Source organism: Pleurodeles waltl, chromosome 5 (genome assembly GCF_031143425.1).
Source record: "Pleurodeles waltl isolate 20211129_DDA chromosome 5, aPleWal1.hap1.20221129, whole genome shotgun sequence".
NCBI lineage: Eukaryota > Metazoa > Chordata > Amphibia > Caudata > Salamandridae > Pleurodeles > Pleurodeles waltl.
In genome coordinates, this window is record NC_090444.1 from 1,374,887,467 (window position 1) to 1,374,906,883 (window position 19,417).

The 19,417-nt window shown below is 48.7% G+C and overlaps 1 protein-coding gene across 2 annotated transcripts in view; it reads left to right on the forward strand.

Moving 5' to 3' along the window:
- PHIP (pleckstrin homology domain interacting protein) overlaps window positions 1–19,417 on the forward strand; it is a 1,338,206-nt gene that overhangs the window by 1,073,610 nt on the left and 245,179 nt on the right. For both annotated transcript variants that reach the window (XM_069235639.1, XM_069235640.1), the window contains one exon: window positions 18,630–18,680. In XM_069235639.1, the coding sequence (XP_069091740.1) occupies window positions 18,630–18,680 (51 nt within the window). The remainder of the gene's footprint in view (window positions 1–18,629; window positions 18,681–19,417) is intronic.

The following is a 19,417-nucleotide window of genomic DNA, read 5'->3' on the forward strand; positions in this document are numbered from 1 at the left end:
CAGCAGGGCTCTGCTTTGGGCACCCTTAAAGGTATTTATCTGCCATTTCTGCCTTTCTTAGGCTCCCTGTTCAGCCCTCACTCTTTAAATCACCTATTGTGAGTAGGTTCCTAAAAGGGCTCTTCCATTTATTTCCTCCCACTCCATTTATCATGCCTCAGTGGGACCTTGATCTTGTACTTACTTATTTGATGTTTACCCCCCTTTGAGCCAGTGCATAATTGTCTCTTGCAGCTCCTCACCTTCAAAACTGTCTTTCTAGTCGCTATCACCTCTGCTCGCAGGGTGAGTGAGCTTCAGGCCCTTTCCTCAGAATCTCCATACTTTTCTGTACATCCTGACAAGGTAGTGCTACGCACTAGAGCATCCTTCCTTCCTAAGGTGGTTACACCATTTTATGTAGGCCAGTCCATCACTTTGCCTACCTTCTATGCACCCCCACATCCTTCCCATGAGGAGGAGAGACTCCACCGTCTGGATCTAAAAAGAGCGTTGGCGTTCTATCTCAATCGTACTAAAGATTTCCGGTGGATGATCAACTCTTAGTTGGCTATGTGGGTGCGAAAAAAGGGAAGGCGGTGCAAAAGCTTACCATCTCTCGATGGGTGCTTCTTGGCATCAAAATATGCTACGCTTTGGCTAAGAAGCAACCTCCTGAAGGCTTGATTGCTCATTCCACCAGAGCAACTGCTACTTACACTGCGTTAGCACACGGAGTTCCTTTCCTGGATATCTGTCAGGCAGCTACGTGGGCATCCCTGCACACGTTTGTTTGCTAAGCATTATTGTCTGGATTGTAAGGGCCGTCGAGACAGCTACTTTGGTCGTTCGGTCCTGCAGGATTTTGGTTCGCAGGCCACAACCGAGGATGGCATTGCTTGGGTATCTATTCTAAGATAAGGAACCTGCAACTAGAAGTCTCTATAAGATGTACAAGTTACTTACCTTCGGTAACAAAATAGCTGGTAGAGACAATTTCTAGTTGCAGATTCCTTACCGCCCACCCAACCTCCCCGCTTGCAAACTGATTTCTAGGGACAGGGATTCCCCCTTTCAGGTCCTTAGCTCTGGCGCACCAATCTGTGTTCTTAGCTGCTCTGCACTCTGACGTGGAAAGTCGTTAAAAGAAACTGTCATCACGGCGACCATGACGCCTGCGGAGTCGACCGACGCCACCTACCGATGCGCAAGGGTATTGCTCGAAGAAAAATCTCCGGATCCAGTCTGACGCCTCAGGGAAAATTCTAAGGTAAGGAATCTGCAACTAGAATATGTCTCTACCAGATATTTCGTTACCAAAGGTAAGTAACTTGTCCGTTGGGGACAGCCAAATTTCTCAATACTTTTGATCTCACATCTGGGTACTGGCAGATAGGTCGGTCCCCTGGAGCAAAACGGAAATCAGCATTCTCCACTCCTGATGGGCATTATCAGTTTACGGTTATGCCCTTAGGATTGAAGAATGCCCCTGCCGTCTTAGTGGATTAAAAGACCTTACTCAATTGGAAGACTTTTGTGTAGCATAGCTTGATGATATTGCTGTCTTTAGGTCTGCATGGTAGGATCACGTGATGCACCTTGGCAAAGTGCAGGCCTCACCATCAAGGCAAGCAAGTGCCAGGTAGGGTAGGGTCAGGTTATAAACTTCGGTCACCTTGTAGAGGGAGGCCAGGTTCAACCACTAAAACCCAAGATCCAGAGTATTCTAGAGTGGGTAGTTCCCACAACCCAGGCCTAAGTCAGGGCATTCCTGGGCTTGAATGGATACTACAGGAGATTTGTGAAAGTATATTGCACCATTGTGGCACCTCTCACAGAACTGGCCTCCATAAAGATGCCCAAGAAAGTGAACTGGACAGTGACCTGGTGTAGGAAAACACCCTTTTCCGCATGGTTACTCCCCACTTTTTGCATGGTATCTGATTTGATTTCAACTGAAAATGCAGTGGGTCCCTGCTAACCAGGTCCCCAGTGCCAGAGCCATTTGCCAAAACTAGTGCAGTTGTTCTCCACAATTGGCATACTCTTTAGCATCCTCTATAAGTCCCTACTAAATGGGACCCAGGACCTAGGGCACTAAGGAAAGTCCCCGAGGGCTGCAGCACCAGTTGTGCCACCCCCTGGGACCCCTCACCAAACCAACCTAGTGCTGCCATTGCTGACTGCGTTTGTTGTTAAAGGTAAAAGTGAAAACACAACCTGTCTCACACCCCTGTGCAGCAGGTCCCCTACCACTGCATGAACGAGGTGTAAGTCATCCCTAAGGTAGGGTGCATCAGGACACATGTGAGGGCATATATGCATGATCAGATATGCCCCTGCTATATTTCTGTTGATTCTTTGACATAGTAGTTGAACAGGGAAGCCATATAAATAAATGTGCTGAACACTGGTCACTACGAGTTTCCTAGCGACATGATGGCTTCTCTGAACCCAGGGACGTTTGGTATCAAACATCTCAGATGAGTAAACCCTCACTAATTACAGTGAGGGATCTATTAATAAATGCCCTCAGAGGACACTTAGGTTTTCAGGCGGCACCTCCTATCTGCTATTAGTGTGTTAACTGGCTGGTCCTGACTAGTTCAGCCACCTTAGCCACGTTTCTTACCCCACAAGGTGAGAGCCACTGCTCTTGAGGGCCAGAAACAAAAGCTTGCAGATCAGGAGGTGTGCCCACTTCATGCCAGTCCCACCTCTAAGCTGGACAAGCTGAAGTGGACACCACCTTTCAAATTCCTCCATTTTTGTTTGGAAGGAATTAGGTCACTAGGGTTAGGGTTCTGCCCACTTCCCAGTGGAAGACCTCATAGAAAGGGTGTAGTCACCATAAAGGTCGTCGGCCCATTCCCTTCTACCTGGCACTCCCTGTAACGACCCTATATTGAGTATTTAGGTGGTACCCCTAAACCGTAGAACTCAGATTCCGATGACATATGAAGAAAAGGACAGAGAAGAGTCACACCCGCAGAAGAGGAGGAGAAGAAGCAGCAGCTGACCTGCTGTAGGAAAACGGTACCTTTCTGACACAGTGACCTCCACTTTTTGCCTGGTGTCAGTATGTTTAAATAGTCAAATACTGGAAACCTGCTAACCAGGACCCCAGTGCCAGTGTTCTCTCCCCTAAATTTAGTTGGTAAGTAACTTCTACACCTCACAGTTGACATACTGGTGCACCTATGATAGTCCCCAGAATATGGTACTTAGGTACCTAGGGCATTGGTACACCAGGGGTCCCCCATGGGCTTCAGCATGTAGTGTTCCTCTACCAACCCCTGCATAAGCAGCAGTGCCTCTACAAACCCCAGACTCCATTTTTAGAGCTTTGTAAGTGCCAGGAAGCCATCTTAAATTATGTAGTGGACGCTGGTCAACACAAGATGTCCATCTACATAATAGCTTCACTGAACATGATCATATTTGGTATCAAACATGTTGAAATCATGCATCTACACCGATTCCAGTGATAGTTGCGTGATACAATATACTTTGGAGGTTGCCTACGGGATTCCCCCATGTCTTTCTGTACAGTGTTGTAGAGTCTGCATGCCAGTCCCTGCTGCTGCCGTCACCAGACACTGTTCTGCCCTCCTGCTTCTGAGGCTAAGTCAAGCCGGGGTTGGCAGATCAAAGATTTTCCTGTAGAGGAGAGGTGTTACCACCTCTCCTTTTGAAATAGGTGTCTCTGGGCTGGGGTATGGGTGCCTCTGAGCGCTACCAGACTGCTTTGAAGGGCACATTTGGTGCCTTCCTTGCATAAGCCAGTTTGCACCAGTGGCTCCCGCTCTGGTGTGAAACCACAGAAAGGACAGGGGGGGGGGGGGAGTTGTCTGGCTACTCCTGTAGGGAGGTGCCCAGAGATCTGCCAGATAGCCACTTTATTCTGCCATTTTAGAAATAAGATGAGCAGAGGCTCTGAGAGTATCTGACTGGTTAGACCAGCCGAGTGACGTCCCTGACACCCCCTGATAGGTGGGTCACTGCAGTAAGTGTCCAACCCCATTCCTGGGTTACTTAAGGCCCCCTTGAGGGTGTGACCTAGATGAGTTTGTGGATTCATCTTTGAAACTGTCTAAAGACTCTTCTGCAAGACAATTCCGCAACCTAGACCCTAGAACTGCCACTGGACTTTGCCGGAACCAAAGACAAGACTGCACCTAGTAGGAGGGCTCCTACTGCAACTTTGTCCCAGTGCATTGCAAGGTCTTTGCAACCTCCGTGGCCATGCATCCTCTAGAGTCACAAGGGCTCTGCCTGCACTCTAAACTTTAAAGCAAGAAGGAATCTTCCTTGGAGTGAGGGAGTCACTCCCCTACATCCGCAAGTATCTCGACTTTCGACACCGGTTTGTGGATCCTGCTTTTCCACAGATTCTCCAAAGGTCTGTGGCCCTCCAGAGGTCTGATCTGTCTTCTTTGCAACTGAGAAGTCTTGGGTCCTGAGCTGGAACTGCCTGGCTAGAACCCCTTTGCACTGCATCTGTTTGTCGTTGCCAAGGCTTGTTTGCTCTTCAGCCCGAAGACCTCCTAACTCCAAGAAGACCGAGGATCCAACACTACACAGCTCCAACTCCTCCCCTCTCTGCAACTCCTGCGACATGGGCACCCCTCTTTGCTGTGCTGCTGAGGCCTCCCTGCAACTCCTTGTGCCTGCTGCCAAAGGGTCCTGCTGGGGGCTCCAACAGTTCCTCGTGGTTCTCCTCCTTGCTGAGGCTGGCCCTGACGTTACTGCAACAACAAAGTATGGTCGCCTGGACCTTGCTGGTCCCCAAAATTCTGCAACACTCCGTGCTACGCTTTCTTGCATTTACCAAGGCTTGTTACTGGTTCTTCTGACCACTGACCCCTCTGCAATCCAGCAACCGGTGAGGGACATCTCGTGGACAACTCCTAGTATCCTCCTGCATCTCCTGAACTCCACAGCTGCACTTCTTCGACCTCCATCAAACAGGAAACCCTATCCAAGAAGGGTGGGCATTGCCCCCTGCACTGCCTGGGCAGCCCTGGGTGGTCTGGATTCTGTCCTATCTTTCCTTAGGTACTTTTCTTCTGGAATCCTTGCCTGAGTTCCACCTACCTAGTCCATGGGTCTTGATAGCAGCTAGACAACCAAAGTACCCATTGACTTCAACGGGAGGTTCTGACACAACTTCACCCCTATGTACCTGGGCTCCCTAGTGTAGGTACTCCATTTCTCTGTGTATCCATGGGTGAGGGCACTCTTGAACCTCCCTTGTCCTAAAGGGTTTCCTTGATGTCCTGTAGGAAGGGTCCTAAAACTCTAACCACGACTTCCCAATGTTATCCGGTGGACACTGACCCGTGGTTTCAACTCAGCACACGGGCACCTGCGGAATCCTATCTACCTATCTTTGGTGTTTTTCTCCTTCCCCAGTCCTAAGGATCCTTGGATAGTAGTCTTGGTTAGTAGTGACTTTGACATTCCATTGTTTTAGTATGTGGTTTGGCCCCCCCATAGGGGCCCATGTTATTTTATTTTTTACTTACCTGTTTCTGAGTATATCTTTGTATGCCAGTATCTCCTGTTAGGAGATATATCAAAGTTAGTTTTGTGTTTTTGTTTTAATAAAAAATACATTATTTTTCTAACACTGATGTGGTTCTTTCCTGCTTTAAACCCTCCTGGATAATCCTTAGCTGCTCTCCACAGCTACTCTTTGAGAGCTCTGGTTACCTAGAACCTCTTACACTATCACTAAGGCTTGCCTGTATTCAGTACAGGGTGCTTCATCTATAGGTGTACACCATATACTGATCCAGCCTCCCTCACCCACCTCTGGGGATGGTATTGGTTGGGTATCTATTCTAGGGTAAGGAATCTGCAACTTGATGTCACTTTCAGATGACCAGTTACTTACCCTTGGTAATGCCTTATCTGGTAGAGACAATATCTAGTTGCGGATTCCTTACCAACCTACCCATCCTCCCCGCTCTTTGAACTGATTTCTAACGACAGGGACTCCCCTTGTAGGGCCCCTGTTTTGACGCATCAGAGGTCAGTGTTCTTCATGGCTCTGTGCTTCTGGCTTGGAAAGTCATGAAAAGCAGCTGACCTCAGCGCGCTGCAGGGCATCCTTATAAGATCTGCAACATTATATCCATCACGGATGACTCAGACGACACACACGGAGCAGATCGACACACAGCTGTACTGCTCTTGAAAAATCTCTGGATACAGACTGACGCCTGTGGAATTTCAAGGTAAGAAATCTGCAACCAGGAATTGTCTCAATTGGCTACGTCTCTCTGGATTTTTGGACGCTGTCCGATGTGCATTAGAAGATATGCCTTTCGATTGCACTCCTCTGGTAGGCAGGGCTTTTGGTACAGCCAGGATGGAAATGATTTGCAAATATGTCTATTCTTATGCTTTCAGATGAACCCACTCCGGAGTTGAGTCCTATATTTTCTGTTGAGCCAAGTTACAGGTTCCTTTCTTCGTTACAGTCTGTCATTCCACTTTCTGGTGGCACCTGGTACTGTGTTCCTGCCTCTGTAGAGATTCCTGTTTTTTCTTACAGCTTTTAGTGACAGCTTTTTGTTTTGTGCTGTCTTGGGAGATGTATATTCTTTGCAACCGTAAGTGGGTTTTTTTTAAGATGGGCTGTAGGAAGTTCACTCAGTATATGCTATCTCAAAGTGAGAGATAGCGTGCACAGAATCCAAGGGCTCCCCTTAGAGGTTGATATTGGCAATAATAGATAATACTAATGCTTTATTTGTGATAGTGTGGTTGAGCAGTAGGCTTATCCGAGGGTAGTGTTAAGCATTTGTTGTATACACACAGGCAATAAATGAGAACACACACTCAGACTCCACTCCAGGGCAATAGGTTTTTATATAGAAAAATATAATTTTGTTAATTTATTTCTAGAACCACAAGATTCAGAATTCAAGTAAGTACATAAATTGTAAGGTACTTGGTATAGGTAAATATAGAACTTTGAAGTAAAACAGTAATGTACCCAGGTTGGCATAAAATAGCAATAAGGTATTTTAAAAGTGGACACAGTGCAAAATTCAACAGTCTCTGGAGAGGTAAGTAAAGGTTAGTTTGTCAGGTAACTAAAGCACTTACAAGTTCAGTCTCCGGGGCATAGGCAGCCCACCGTTGGGGGTTCAAGTCAACCCAAACACCCAGCACCAGAACACAGGGCCGATCAGGTGCAGAAGTCAAAGATGGGCCCAAATAACATAGGCACCTATGGAGACTAGAGGTGTTCCAGTTCCAGTCTGCTAGCAGGTAAGTACCTGCGTCCTCTGGAGCAGACCAGGGTTTTTTTTTAGAGCACTTGGGAGGGAGGGGGGGTGGTGGCAAACATGCACAAAAAATACACCCTCAGCGGCACAGGGGCGGGCAGGGGCAGTGTGCAAAGAAGGTGTCGAGTTTTGCGTTGAAATCATTGGAGGGACCCGTGAGTTACTGCCGATGCAGGCAGGGCACAGGGGCTTCTCGGGCCAGCCACCGACTGGGCAAAGATGAGGGCCGCCTGCTGGTCACTCCTGCACCAGTAGTTGGTTCCTCTCGGGCCTGGGGGCTGCGGGTGCAGTGCTTCTTCCAGGTGTCAGGTTTTGTTACTGTGCAGTCGCGGTCAGGGGGAATCCTCTGTGTTCTCTGCCGGCATCACCGTGGGGGTGCAGGGAGGTCGTCTCAGGGTGGACCTGCCGTGGGAGTCGCCTGGGGGTCCTCACTGCAGTGTTGGTTTCTCTGGACACAGGCCGGGGGCATTGGGTGCAAAGTGTTGGGTACTCGCGCTTCAGGAGTGAGGTGAAAGTCCTTTTAAAGAAGGTTTCTTCTTGTTGCTTTGGACAGAGCCGCTGGCCACTGGAGTTTCTTGGTCCTTTGGGTTTGCAGGGCAGTCCTCTGAGTCGGCAGAGGTTGCTGGGCCTGCTGGATGTGCTGTTGTTGCAGGTTCTTTGAATCTGGAGACGGGCCAGTAGGGCTGGGGCCAAAGCAGTTGTTGCCTCCTTCTCTGCCGGGTTTCAGGTCAGCAGTTCTTCTTCTTCTTCTTCTTAGGTCATCAGGAATCTGAAATCCTGGGTTCAGGGTCGCCCTTATATACTGAATTTAGGGGTGTGTTAGGGCAGGGGGCAGTAGCCAATGGCTACTGTCCCTGAGGGTGGCTTCACCCTCCTTGTGCCTCCTCCCTTTGGGGCGGAGGGTACATCCCTATTCATATTGGGCTAAAACCTCCAAAACAAGATGGAGGATTTTCTAAGGAGGGGCTCACTTCAGCTCTGGTCACCTTAGTGGTGGGCCTGGCTAAGGGAGTGACTCCTCCTCGTTTTTCTCACTATCCCCCCCTGTACTTGCCACCAAAAGTGTGGGGGCTGTGTCTGGGGGCCGGGTATCTTCACTAGCTGGAGTGCCCTGAGGCATTGTAACACCAGGCTTGAGCCTTTGAGGCTCACTGCTAGGTGTTACAGTTCCTGCAGGGGGGAGGTGTGAAGCACCTCCACCCAGTGCAGGCTTTGTTTCTGGCCTCAGAGAGCACAAAGGCTCTCACCCCAGGAGGTCAGAAACTCGTCTCTCAGTGGCAGGCTGGCACAGACCACTCAGTCCTGCACTGAAGGATTGGGTAAAATACAGGGGGCATCTCTAAGATGCCCTCTGTGTGCATTTTGTAATAAATCCAGCAGGAGCTGTGGAGTTTGTTTTGACATACTCCCAGACCATATACGTAATATGACCACACTGTACTTACAATGTCTAAGAATAGACTTAGACACTGTAGGGGCATATTGCTCATGCAGCTATGCCCTCACCTGTGGTATATTGCACCCTGCCTTAAGGCTTTAAGGCCTGCTAGAGGGGTGACTTACCTATGTCACAGGCAGTATTTTGTGTGCATGTCATCCTGAGGGGGATGCCATGTCGACTTTGCCTTTTTCTCCCCACCAACACATGCGATCTGCAATGGTGGTGAGTCTCAAAGGCTCGGGCCTCCTGTAACAGTACCCCAGGGCACTCCAGCTAGTGAAGATGCGCCCGACCACCAGACAAAGCCCCACTTTTGGCGGCAAGTCTGGTGGGAAAATTAGGAAAAACAAGAAGTGACCACTTCTTCTACTAATGCTCTTAATGTGTCCAGAGCTGAAGTGACCCCCTCCCTGCAGAATCATCCATCTTGGTTATAAGGTTCGAGACCAATAGGGTTAGGGTTTCTGTCCCCCTCCCCAATGGGAGTGGACACCGGAAGGGTGTAGTCACCCTCAGGGAGAGTAGCCATTGACTACAGCCCCCTGATCCCTGTAATGCCCCTAAATCCAGTATTTAAAGGCTCTCCTGAACCTAGATCACCACATTCCTGGCTACTTCAAGAAAAGAAGACACCGACTAAAGAATGACTGCTAAGCTGACCCTTCAGTAGAGAGACTCCAGACACCAACTGACTAGGCCCCAGTCCTACCGGCCTGTCTGCAGATCCAAAAACGCCTGCTCCAAAAAGGCAAAGCATCCTGCAGTACCAGCAACCTCTCCAAACCCCCAGAGGACTGCCTGCCTGTCAGAGGACCAAGATTCCCTGATTACAGCAGTCTGCCCAGAAGAATATCCAGCACCGAACTCCCGAATCTTCCCAGATCCGGAAGTCTTGCCCACTCTGCACCTGATGCCCAGGCCCTTGTCCAGGTGGCCCACTAGTCCAGAGCAGGTCCCCATGCGATTCTGACCTTGTGTCTACCTTGGGTTGACCCCTGCTGACCAACACAAAGACCCCTGCAGCTTAAATTCAGAGGACCCTCCTTGACCGCGAGAGAACCGGAGGAAGATTCCCGGCGCCTAAAGGTACTCTTGCACCCGCAGCCCCCTGGCCACTGGGGGGTCCGACCCCCAGTCCAGCCACATTCATCAGGCAGCCCTCCTCCTTATCCAGCCTGTAGTTTCCCGGATCCGACCCCCTGGACCTAGCCTGCAGCATCTTTGTGATATCACCCTCCACCCCCCTCCGGGGTACCTCTTCTGAAAAGCATTGAGAGCCCGACGCTGTGTTTGCACCCTGCACTCTGCCACCCATGTGCCACTGAGAGTGTGTGGTGCTGACCTGTGACACCAACAACATACTCTTCCCTCCCCACCTTAACTCCCCAGGTCTGCCCTCCAAACACACGGGTACTTACCTTCTGGTAGATCCAATTCCAAGTGCCCCCAGTCTCCATAGGAGCCCATTTTAGATCTTGCTGCATCTTTGACCTCTGCACCCGGCAAGCCTTTGTGTTGCTGGTGGCGGGTGTTTGGGGTTAACTTGAACCCTAATCTGTGAACATCCTAACCCCCGGAGACTGGAACTATAAGCCTTGTACTTACCTCTAAATGGTACTAACCTTTCTTCCCCCCAGAGCTTTGTTTGAAAATTGCACTGTCAACTTTTAAAACAGATTATTGCTATTTGCTTAAAAACCGTTGAGCTTGCCAAATTGAAACAGTGGTGTTGATACATATGATTGCTATTTACATGCAAATGTACTTAACTGCAATCAGAATTTTGTTGTTCTAGAAATAAAGTAACATATTTTTTGCTATATAAACAATTGGCCTGGAGTTATTCATTGAGTGTGTGCTTCATTTATTGTCTGAGAGTGTACGACAAATGATTTGCACTACCCTCTGAGAAGCCTAACTCTTTGACCACACTACCACAAAAGAGAGCATAAGTATTATCCTCATCTGATAGACAACTAGCCGCTGATTCCTTATCTTAGAATTCTTCCCAGGTGTCAAGACTAGATCCAGAAACTTTTCTTCAGCAGCACCTCTGCCTGCAGGTACAGGGCATTGTGCGACTCCGTAGCAATTTTGTGCCCGTATATGAAGTAGATTGAGTCCATATAATCCCTACCCCGATGTCAGTTTCTTCTTTTCCGCGCAGCACCGCTGATCCGGAGAAGCAGTTCCTCTGGTCCATTTTTGGCTTTCACCCTTTTCCACAGTATTTTTTCATTACATTGCAACAGTGTATATGCCTACTGGCTTCAAGCCCTGTGGGTCATGTGCTTGACAGATGTCGGTCATGGAACCCCACTCCGTCTATATGTGGTGTCTTGACACCCACCATGACACCTACAACTGCGATGCCTGTCCTTAACTGAAGTCTAAGAAGTTGCGGCGGGTGAAGCTCCTGGCGACGCAGGTTTCACATTCTTCACAGGACACCCGAAGACGCCATAGTCCATCATCATCTTATTCGCATCCCAGAGACCATTCTAGGAGTCGGTTGCGCGCGGCTCCCTTGACGGTTCCAGCAACGTCTCCAGTTCTGACGATGTAAGTGTTGTCCTCGGTCAAAGTCACATCCTCCCTGGCTTCACCGCTCCCGCACGACTCACCCAGATCTCCTGAGAACGGGTCCACGCAGGAGTCAACCCCATCTGTTCCGCCTTATCCTGGATGGGTGCGACTCTGCACCAAATGTAGGACTATTATTTGTCCTTGCATGTTATATTTTGGTCTCCTCCTCCCTTCGGGCCCAAAGGGGATGGCGGGTGCTCCTATGGGGTATTCACCAGTGGCCTAGTCCTTGGAGCTCGTTGAGCACCTCTACTTCGACTCCGGAGTTGGTTCTGTGCCGATGCACGACCTTTTGCTGCTCTCATCGACGCCGCACGGTAGTGGTGCATATGACTTCGCTTGACGTCCCTATTGTTCTTTCTCCGGAGTCTGATGACGCCGCCTCCAAGGTCGGCTTCCACTCCAATGCCGGGAGCAGTGCCGCTGGAGTCAGAGGTTCCTTCAATTACTGTGCGTCTAGTTCCTTTATTGGAAGGGCCTGTACATTCTCAGCCTCCTCATTTAGGCACCCTTCTGCTTCCACTTCCAGATTGTTTGCTTGATTGGCCAGTGCTAGTGGCCTAGATTCCTCACCGGCATCCATCCTCCTCTCATCCCCTGGTTTGGCTACTGAGGCTAGTTCTGCTTTTGTAGATATGTTAAAAACGGGTTTTGGAGGTGTTGCACTTACAGCTTCTTACAGTGCACTTGTCCACTGATCAGTTACTTGACGTTTTACTTCCTGATCAGTCTTCTGTAGACTCAGTCCTTCCTTACTGTGAGGCTCTTTCTCGACATCCTCTTGGGTGTTAGGACCCAGCCAGTTTCTGGTCCCTCTGTGGAGCGTATTATTTCCTACAGACAAAGACCAGCCCTGGAAGATCAGTTATACCTTCGCCGGCACCCATTGATTCCAGGTTTTATGGTGCAAACTGCTTTGGCTGCACATAGTGTTATGCAGCTTCCTCCTGTTCCACCATAGCAAGAAGCCAGGCAGCTGGAAACTTCTGATAGGAGGATCTTTGCCTCATCTAGTTCGGCCTTGCATTCCACTGATACCTCTTGTCTACTTACTTGTTCGCTTCTTCCACATTCTGCCTGACGAGGCTAGATCCGTTCTTACGCCCTAAATAAGATGGTAAGCAGGCTTAGTGTTCGCTTTATGTTCACTGTGGTATGGATACCACTGATTCTGTTGGGCGAATTATGGCTTCCTCAGTAGTGCAATGGCAAAAGGGCTTGGCTACATTCTTCTGATTTCTCTGAACCTGTACGAGATTTGTTGCTTGATATGCCCTTTGATGGCAAGTCCCTTTTTAGCGTGCATGCCAATTCAGCTTTACGCTGCTTCAGAGATATTCATGGTGGGACTTAATGTCAGGTCCTCTTCTAGAGCTCCGTAAAGGTGCATTTACAGTCGCATTGTGCTTTCAGTCCACGAAGTCCCTTGCAGGTGTGTCTGTGTACGTGCTCACCTTTAGCTGTTGTATTGTTTTTTTTGGAGTGTGTCTTCAGTTAAAATTCAGTGTGAACTTCCTGATTTTTGCAGGTTCATTGTTACTACCATGTTTCCTCCAACATGGAGATTTTCTTAAGTGGTTCAATTAAATGCCTCTGGTGGTGCACACCACTTTAGTTTAGCTGTCGCAATACAGCGAAGGACATTTATGTTCATGTTGTCCTGGTTGCTACACAAATGGTGGTTCTTTTTTGTTATTTCAGACCAGGTCTGAGTCTCATTATGCCTATGGTGTGTTTTCTGTTCTATTCTACTTATAGGCGGGTTGCCTACAATCTCTGTGACTTATATGGGGATTTTGGTTCAGCCACAGCTCTTTAGTGCACTTGGTGTAAGCTATCCACTACTCTTTCCTGCTTCTTGTTCCCTATTGGCAACTTCCTTGGTACTCCTATGGGAGCAGTTTGTTTCCTAATGTCTTAGGATTTCTGCAAATGCTTTTGCATGTGTCCTTTTTCATTCTTCCTATGGAAGGGTTTTTTCTACCCATTTTTCCATGGCATTTATAATGGTCAATTGAGTAATACTTTTATTCCAGATCTCCTTTTCTGGCTACCTTTTCTCCACGCTCAGGGCCATCAACTGTTGCACTTGGAGGCCCTTACTTTTACCTTCCTACTGCCCTTTTTAAGGTAGTTGTGAGGGTAATCCCTTACTGATTTGTTCTCTGCAAAAAGATGTTGTTTTTTATTATATCTTCTTTTTGTGTCTGACCATTTGTGGTGTGGTAATAGCCTCATGGGAAATGTGTGGGGCTCTCCTCTGTGGCTTCATGTTCAGGCTTCCACCCATAGCATTGTGACTTTACTGTAGGTCAGGGGTGTAGGATAGTACCCTCTTTCTGGCATGCTTACCCCCACTATTTGCCTGCTGTCAGTGTCTTTTGACAGGTTTCAGTGGGATCTTGCTAACCAGGACCCCAGTGATTGTGCTCTCTCCCTCTAAATTTGGTTGCTCATTATAGGAAGCTGGCCTGGTGTGTATGAGTACCTATGGTATTATCACCTTATAACAGGTCCAGGTATCCCCTAATAGTGAGGTGTAGTTAGTGTCTAGGAAGCCAGGCTCTCTAGAGATAGCTGTGGATGAGCAGCCAAGGCTTATCTAGGAGACCTGCAAAGCGTATGCAATACCACTGTAGTTACACAGCACTTACACACATGAAAGAACCACAAAATGTTACAAAAATAAAGGCACTTTATTTTAGTGACACAAATACTAAAATACTGTATAGGCAATATTCTACTAGCAAGTGAGTAAACACACTATTATATACACCTTAGTAATCAGGAATTGGCATAGAAAGCAATAGAAAACAGTGAAAAAGCAGTATATAATAGAGACCCTAGGGGGAGGCCAAACCATATACTAAAAAAATAAAATACGAAAGGCAGACTGCCCCCAGGTAAATGGAATCTGTAGAGGGAAGCTAGAGGAACTAGGAACCCGAAAAGGAAAGTACCAGAGTACCTCCTAGCGACCAGAAGAGAAGAGGTGTAAGTACCTGTTTTTTTCCAAACCCACAGAAAAACTTTGCAAAAGGACTGTGCACGACTGGAAGAAACAGAAGATGGATCCTGACAGAAGGAGGATCTGCAAATGAAGGTGACCAAGTCCAGTTCCAGTTGGAGTGTCTGGTTAGGGAATGAGCCACTACCCACCTGTAGGAAGTTGGCTCTGTATATACTATTTCAGAGTAAGACATAGTGTGCACAGAGTCCAAGGGTTCCCCTTAGACGTAAGATAGTGGCAAAAAGAGATAATTCTAATGCTCTATTTTGTGGTAGGGTGGTCGAGCAGTAGGCTTCTCAGAGGGTGGTGTTAAGCATTTGTTGTACACACACAGGCAATAAATGAGGAACACACACTCAAAGACTTACTCCAGGCCAATAGGTTTTTATATAGGAAAATATATTTTCTTAGTTTATTTTAAGAACCACAGGTTCAAGATTTACAAGTAATACTTCAAATGAAAGGTATTTCACTCAGGTACTCTAGGAACTTTGAATAATCACAATAGCATCTACAGTTTTGACAAAAATGGCAATAAGCTATTTTCAAAGTGGACACAGTGTAAAAATGAACAGTTCCTGGGGGAGGTAAGTAAATGTTAAGTTCACAGGTAAGTAAAACACTTAAAGGGTTCAAAGTTGGGTCCAAGGTAACCCACCGTTGGGGGTTCAAGGCAACCCCAAAGTTACCACACCAGCAGGTCAGGGCTGGTCAGGTGCAGAGGTCAAAGAGGTGCCCAAAACACATTGGCTTCAATGGAAACAGTGGTGCCCCGGTTCCAGTCTGCCAGCAGGTAAGTACCCACGTCCTCGGAGGGCAGACCAGGGGGGTTCTGTAGGTCACCGGGGGGGACACAAGCAGGCACAGAAAGTACACCCTCAGCGGCACAGTGGCGGCCGGGTGCAGAGTGCAAACAGGCGTCGAGTTTCAGATAGGATTCAGTGGGGAGACCACTGGCAGACACAGGTGGGGCTCCTCGCGGTAGCCACCACATGGGCTAGGCAGAGGGTCGCCTGGGGGTTGCTCCTGTACTGGAGTTCGGTTCCTTCAGGTCCTGGGGGCTGCGGGTGCAGTGTTGGTTCTAGGCGTCGGGTCCCTTGTTACAGGCAGTCGCGGTCAGGGGGAGCCTCTGGATTTCCTCTGCAGGCTTCGCTGTGGGGGTTCAGGGGGTTCAGCTCTGGCTACTCACGGGCTCGCAGTCGCCAAGGAGTCCTCCCTGTAGTGTTACTTTTCCGTAGGTCAAGCCTGGAACGTCGGGTGCAGAGTGGAAAGTCTCAAGCTTCCGGCTGGAAACATGAAGTCTTTAAAGTTGCTTCTTTGTTGCAGAAAGTTGCAGTTTCTTGAACAAGGCCTCTGTTCTCAGGAGCTTCTTGTTCCTTTAGATGCAGGGTAGTCCTCTGAGGCTTCAGAGGTCGCTGGACCCTGTTGGATGCGTTGCTGTTGCAGTTTTCTTCGAAGTAGGGAGACAGGCCAGTGGGGCTGGGGCCAAATCAGTTGTCGTCTGTCTTCACTGCATGGCTTCAGGTCAGCAGTCCTTCTTCTTCTTTAGGTTGCAGGAATCTATCTTCCTTGGTTCTGGGAGCCCCTAAATACTGAATTTAGGGGTGTGTTTAGGTCTGGGAGGGCAGTAGCCAATGGCTACTGTCCTTGAGGGTGACTACACCCTCTTTGTGCCTCCTCCCTGTGCGGAGGGGGGCACATCCCTAATCCTATTGGGGGAATCCTCCTTCTACAAGATGGAGGATTTCTAAAAGTAAGAGTCACCTCAGCTCAGGACACCTTAGGGGCTGTCCTGACTGGGGGGTGACTCCTCCTTGTTTTCCTCATTATCTCCTCTAGCCTTGCCGCCAAAAGTGGGGGCAGTGGCCGGAAGGCCGAGCATCTCCACTAGCTGGGAGACCCTGGGGTGCTGTAACAAAAGGGGTGAGCTTTTGAGGCTCACCGCCAGGTGTTACAGTTCCTGCAGGGGGAGGTGAGAAGCACCTCCACCCAGTACAGGCTTTGTTCCTGGCCACAGAGTGACTAAGGCACTCTCCCCATGTGGCCAGCAACATGTCTGGTGTGTGGCAGGCTGGCAAAAACTAGTCAGCCCACACTGGAAGTCGGGTATGTTTTCAGGGGGCAATAACTAAGATTTCCTCTGGGTGTATTTTACAATAAAGTGCACACTGGCATCAGTGTGCATTTATTGTGCTGAGAAGTTTGATACCAAACTTCACAGTTTTCAGTGTAGCCATTATGGTGCTGTGGAGTTCGTGTTTGACAGACTCCCAGACCATATACTCTTATGGCTACCCTGCACTTACATTATCTAAGGTTTTGCTTAGATACTGTAGGGGCATAGTGCTCATGCACCTATGCCCTCACCTGTGGTATAGTGCACCCTGCCTTAGGGCTGTAAGGCCTGCTAGAGGGGTGACTTACCTATGCCACAGGCAGTGTGAGGTTGGCATGGCACTCTGAGGGGAGTGCCATGTCGACTTGGTATTTTCTCCCCACCAGCACACACAAGCTGGCAAGCAGTGTGTATGTGCTGAGTGAGGGGTCCCTAGGGTGGCATAAGACATGCTGCAGCCCTTAGAGACTTTTCCTGGCATCATGTCCCTTGGTACCAGGAGTACCAGTTACAAGGGACTTACCTGGGTGCTAGGGTTGTGCCAATTGTGGAGACAAAGGTACAGTTTAGGAAAGAACACTGGTTAACAGGGTCCCAGCACACTTTCAAATCATAACTTGGCATCAGCAAAGGCAAAAAGTCAGGGGGTAACCATGCCAAGGAGGTATTTTCTTACACCACCCTTCTGGAGATGTAGGACCAGGTCAATGGTGTAGACCAGGAGTCGGCTATGCAGCACAGTAGCAGAAGAGGAGTTCCAGGAGTGATGCTATTGGTGCACCGCATCAGAAAAAGAGTTGCAGTCCATCACTGGTGTGGAAAAGCCTCCAACAATTCTTGGCAAAGGCAAGTGTCGCAGAAGAAGAGTTGCACAGCTGCTGGGGACCAGGAAGGTCCGAGTGGAGTCAACCCAAGGAGGGGACCCTCAGCAGTAAGGAGAGCCAGAAGTCAAGGATGCAGCCCCCACAGACAACTCGCAGGCACAGGAGTAGCAGTGCGGCCCATTCAGCCCACCTAGAAGGGAGTCGCAGGAGCAGCAGGCAGGAGGCTACGCGTTGCAGGGAAGAGTACTGGATGCTGGGGCTTCATGGAGCCTGGAGATCCCTTGGAAGAAGAGCCAACAAGCCTTGGTTAGCTGCAAGAGTCGCAGTGCACAGGAGTACCATCCTACAAGGCAAAGACTCACCACCTCCCAAGTTGCACAGCTGGTAGAGAGGACGAGGTGTCCACACCAAGCCAACAACAATGTTGCAGGATCCACACAGAGTTGCAGGAGAGAGGATACAGGCGGCTGGTTGTCATTTAAGTTCGTGCCTGCGGATGCAGGGGAGTGACTCCTTCACTCCAAGAGAGATTGCTTCTTGGTACAAACTGAAGACTTGCCGCTCTCAGAGGATGCACAGCCGGGAAATGGTAACTCCGAACCTTGGCATGTTTGGTATCAAATATGTCAAAATCATACCCCAATACTGTTGCCAGTATGGGTTGTATGATTCCATGCACTCTGGGGGCTCCTTAGAGGACCCCCTAGTATTGCTCCTACCAGCCTGCTGCTTGACCAGCCCAGGCAGAGGAAGGCAGTACACAGGATTTCCTGCAGGAGAGGGAGGTAACACCCTCTCCCTTGGAAATAGGTGTTACATGGCTTGGGACGAGTAGCCTCCCTGAGCCACCTGTATGCTTTGAAGGGCACATTTGGTATTACCCTTCAAGTTGCAGATTCCTTACCTTTGAATTTCCCCCAGGCGTCAGACTGGATCCGGAGATTTTTCTTGAGCAGTATCCCTGCGCGCTGATAGGGGGCATCGACCCTCTCTATGTCCATGGTCGGCGTTCGAGCCAGATATTATGTTGCAGGTCCTATATAGTTGTCAACCTAGCCGGGCTTGATGATGTCAGTTTCTTTTCATGACTTTCAACGCCAGAAGTGCAGAGCCATGAAGGGCACTGACTACTTGTGCGTCAAAACTAAGGCCCTGAAAGGAGAGTTCCTTACCCTAGAAATACATTTGCAGAGCCAGGAGGATGGGTGGGTCAGTAAGGAATCTGCAACTAGAATTTGTCTTTACACGATAAGGTGTTACCGAAGGTAAGAAACTTATTCTTTACTACATACCTTTTTACTGCAACACAGTGCTTAATCCTGTGCAACTTGCACTAGTAAATATTTTCTCATTATGTATTTTTCGGTCTAAGGAAGAAGAAAAAGATGCCAATGTTCCTGGATCCTCTGCAGCAAAGGGGAAGGTAGGATGTCTCCTAGTTTTCCTTTTTGTTTGGTATTATTATGCAGAGCTTCAAGATGATTTTAGGTTGTTTCAAAAGACATACTGTCAGCCAGGGGCGTTGTGAACTAACCTCAGCCCTACTTTATCAGTTACAGAAGGGGTGGGGTTCTTTATGGGTCTCTCTTATCTGCAACAAAGTAGATAAATGCTCATAAATAACACTAAAATAAACAATGCCTCATAATCTTTACAAGGCGTCTAGAATCCATGGCACTGGATGATGGCCTGTTTCATACGCATACAGGAGAAACCATTGATCCATGCTTTACTGCTAATGATGGGTATGCTGCCGATGAGGTAGGGGATGGTATGCATTTAAAGTGGTGCTAAGAGGGATGTGCATGAAAATGCAATATGGAATAAAAAATGTCCTGAGAGAGGAGTTGTTGGGACTGGAGGACTGGGTGAAAACAGAAAGGATGGACCAGTGGGTGAAAAGATAGATGAGTGGGTGAAAGGATGGCTATATGAATGGATGGATGGACTGATCAGTGGGAGGAAGGATGGGTGGGTGAAAGAGTGGATGGATAAGAGGATGAAAGGGTAAGTGGGGGAAAGAATTGGTAGGTGAAAAGATGGGTGAGCGGGTAAAAGGGTTGAAAGTCTGGCGTTAAGACTCAATACAGTTGATCATAAAAAAAGGGTGAAAAGGTGAGTGGTTTAGAAGGATGTGTGGGTTTAAGTATAGATGGGTGA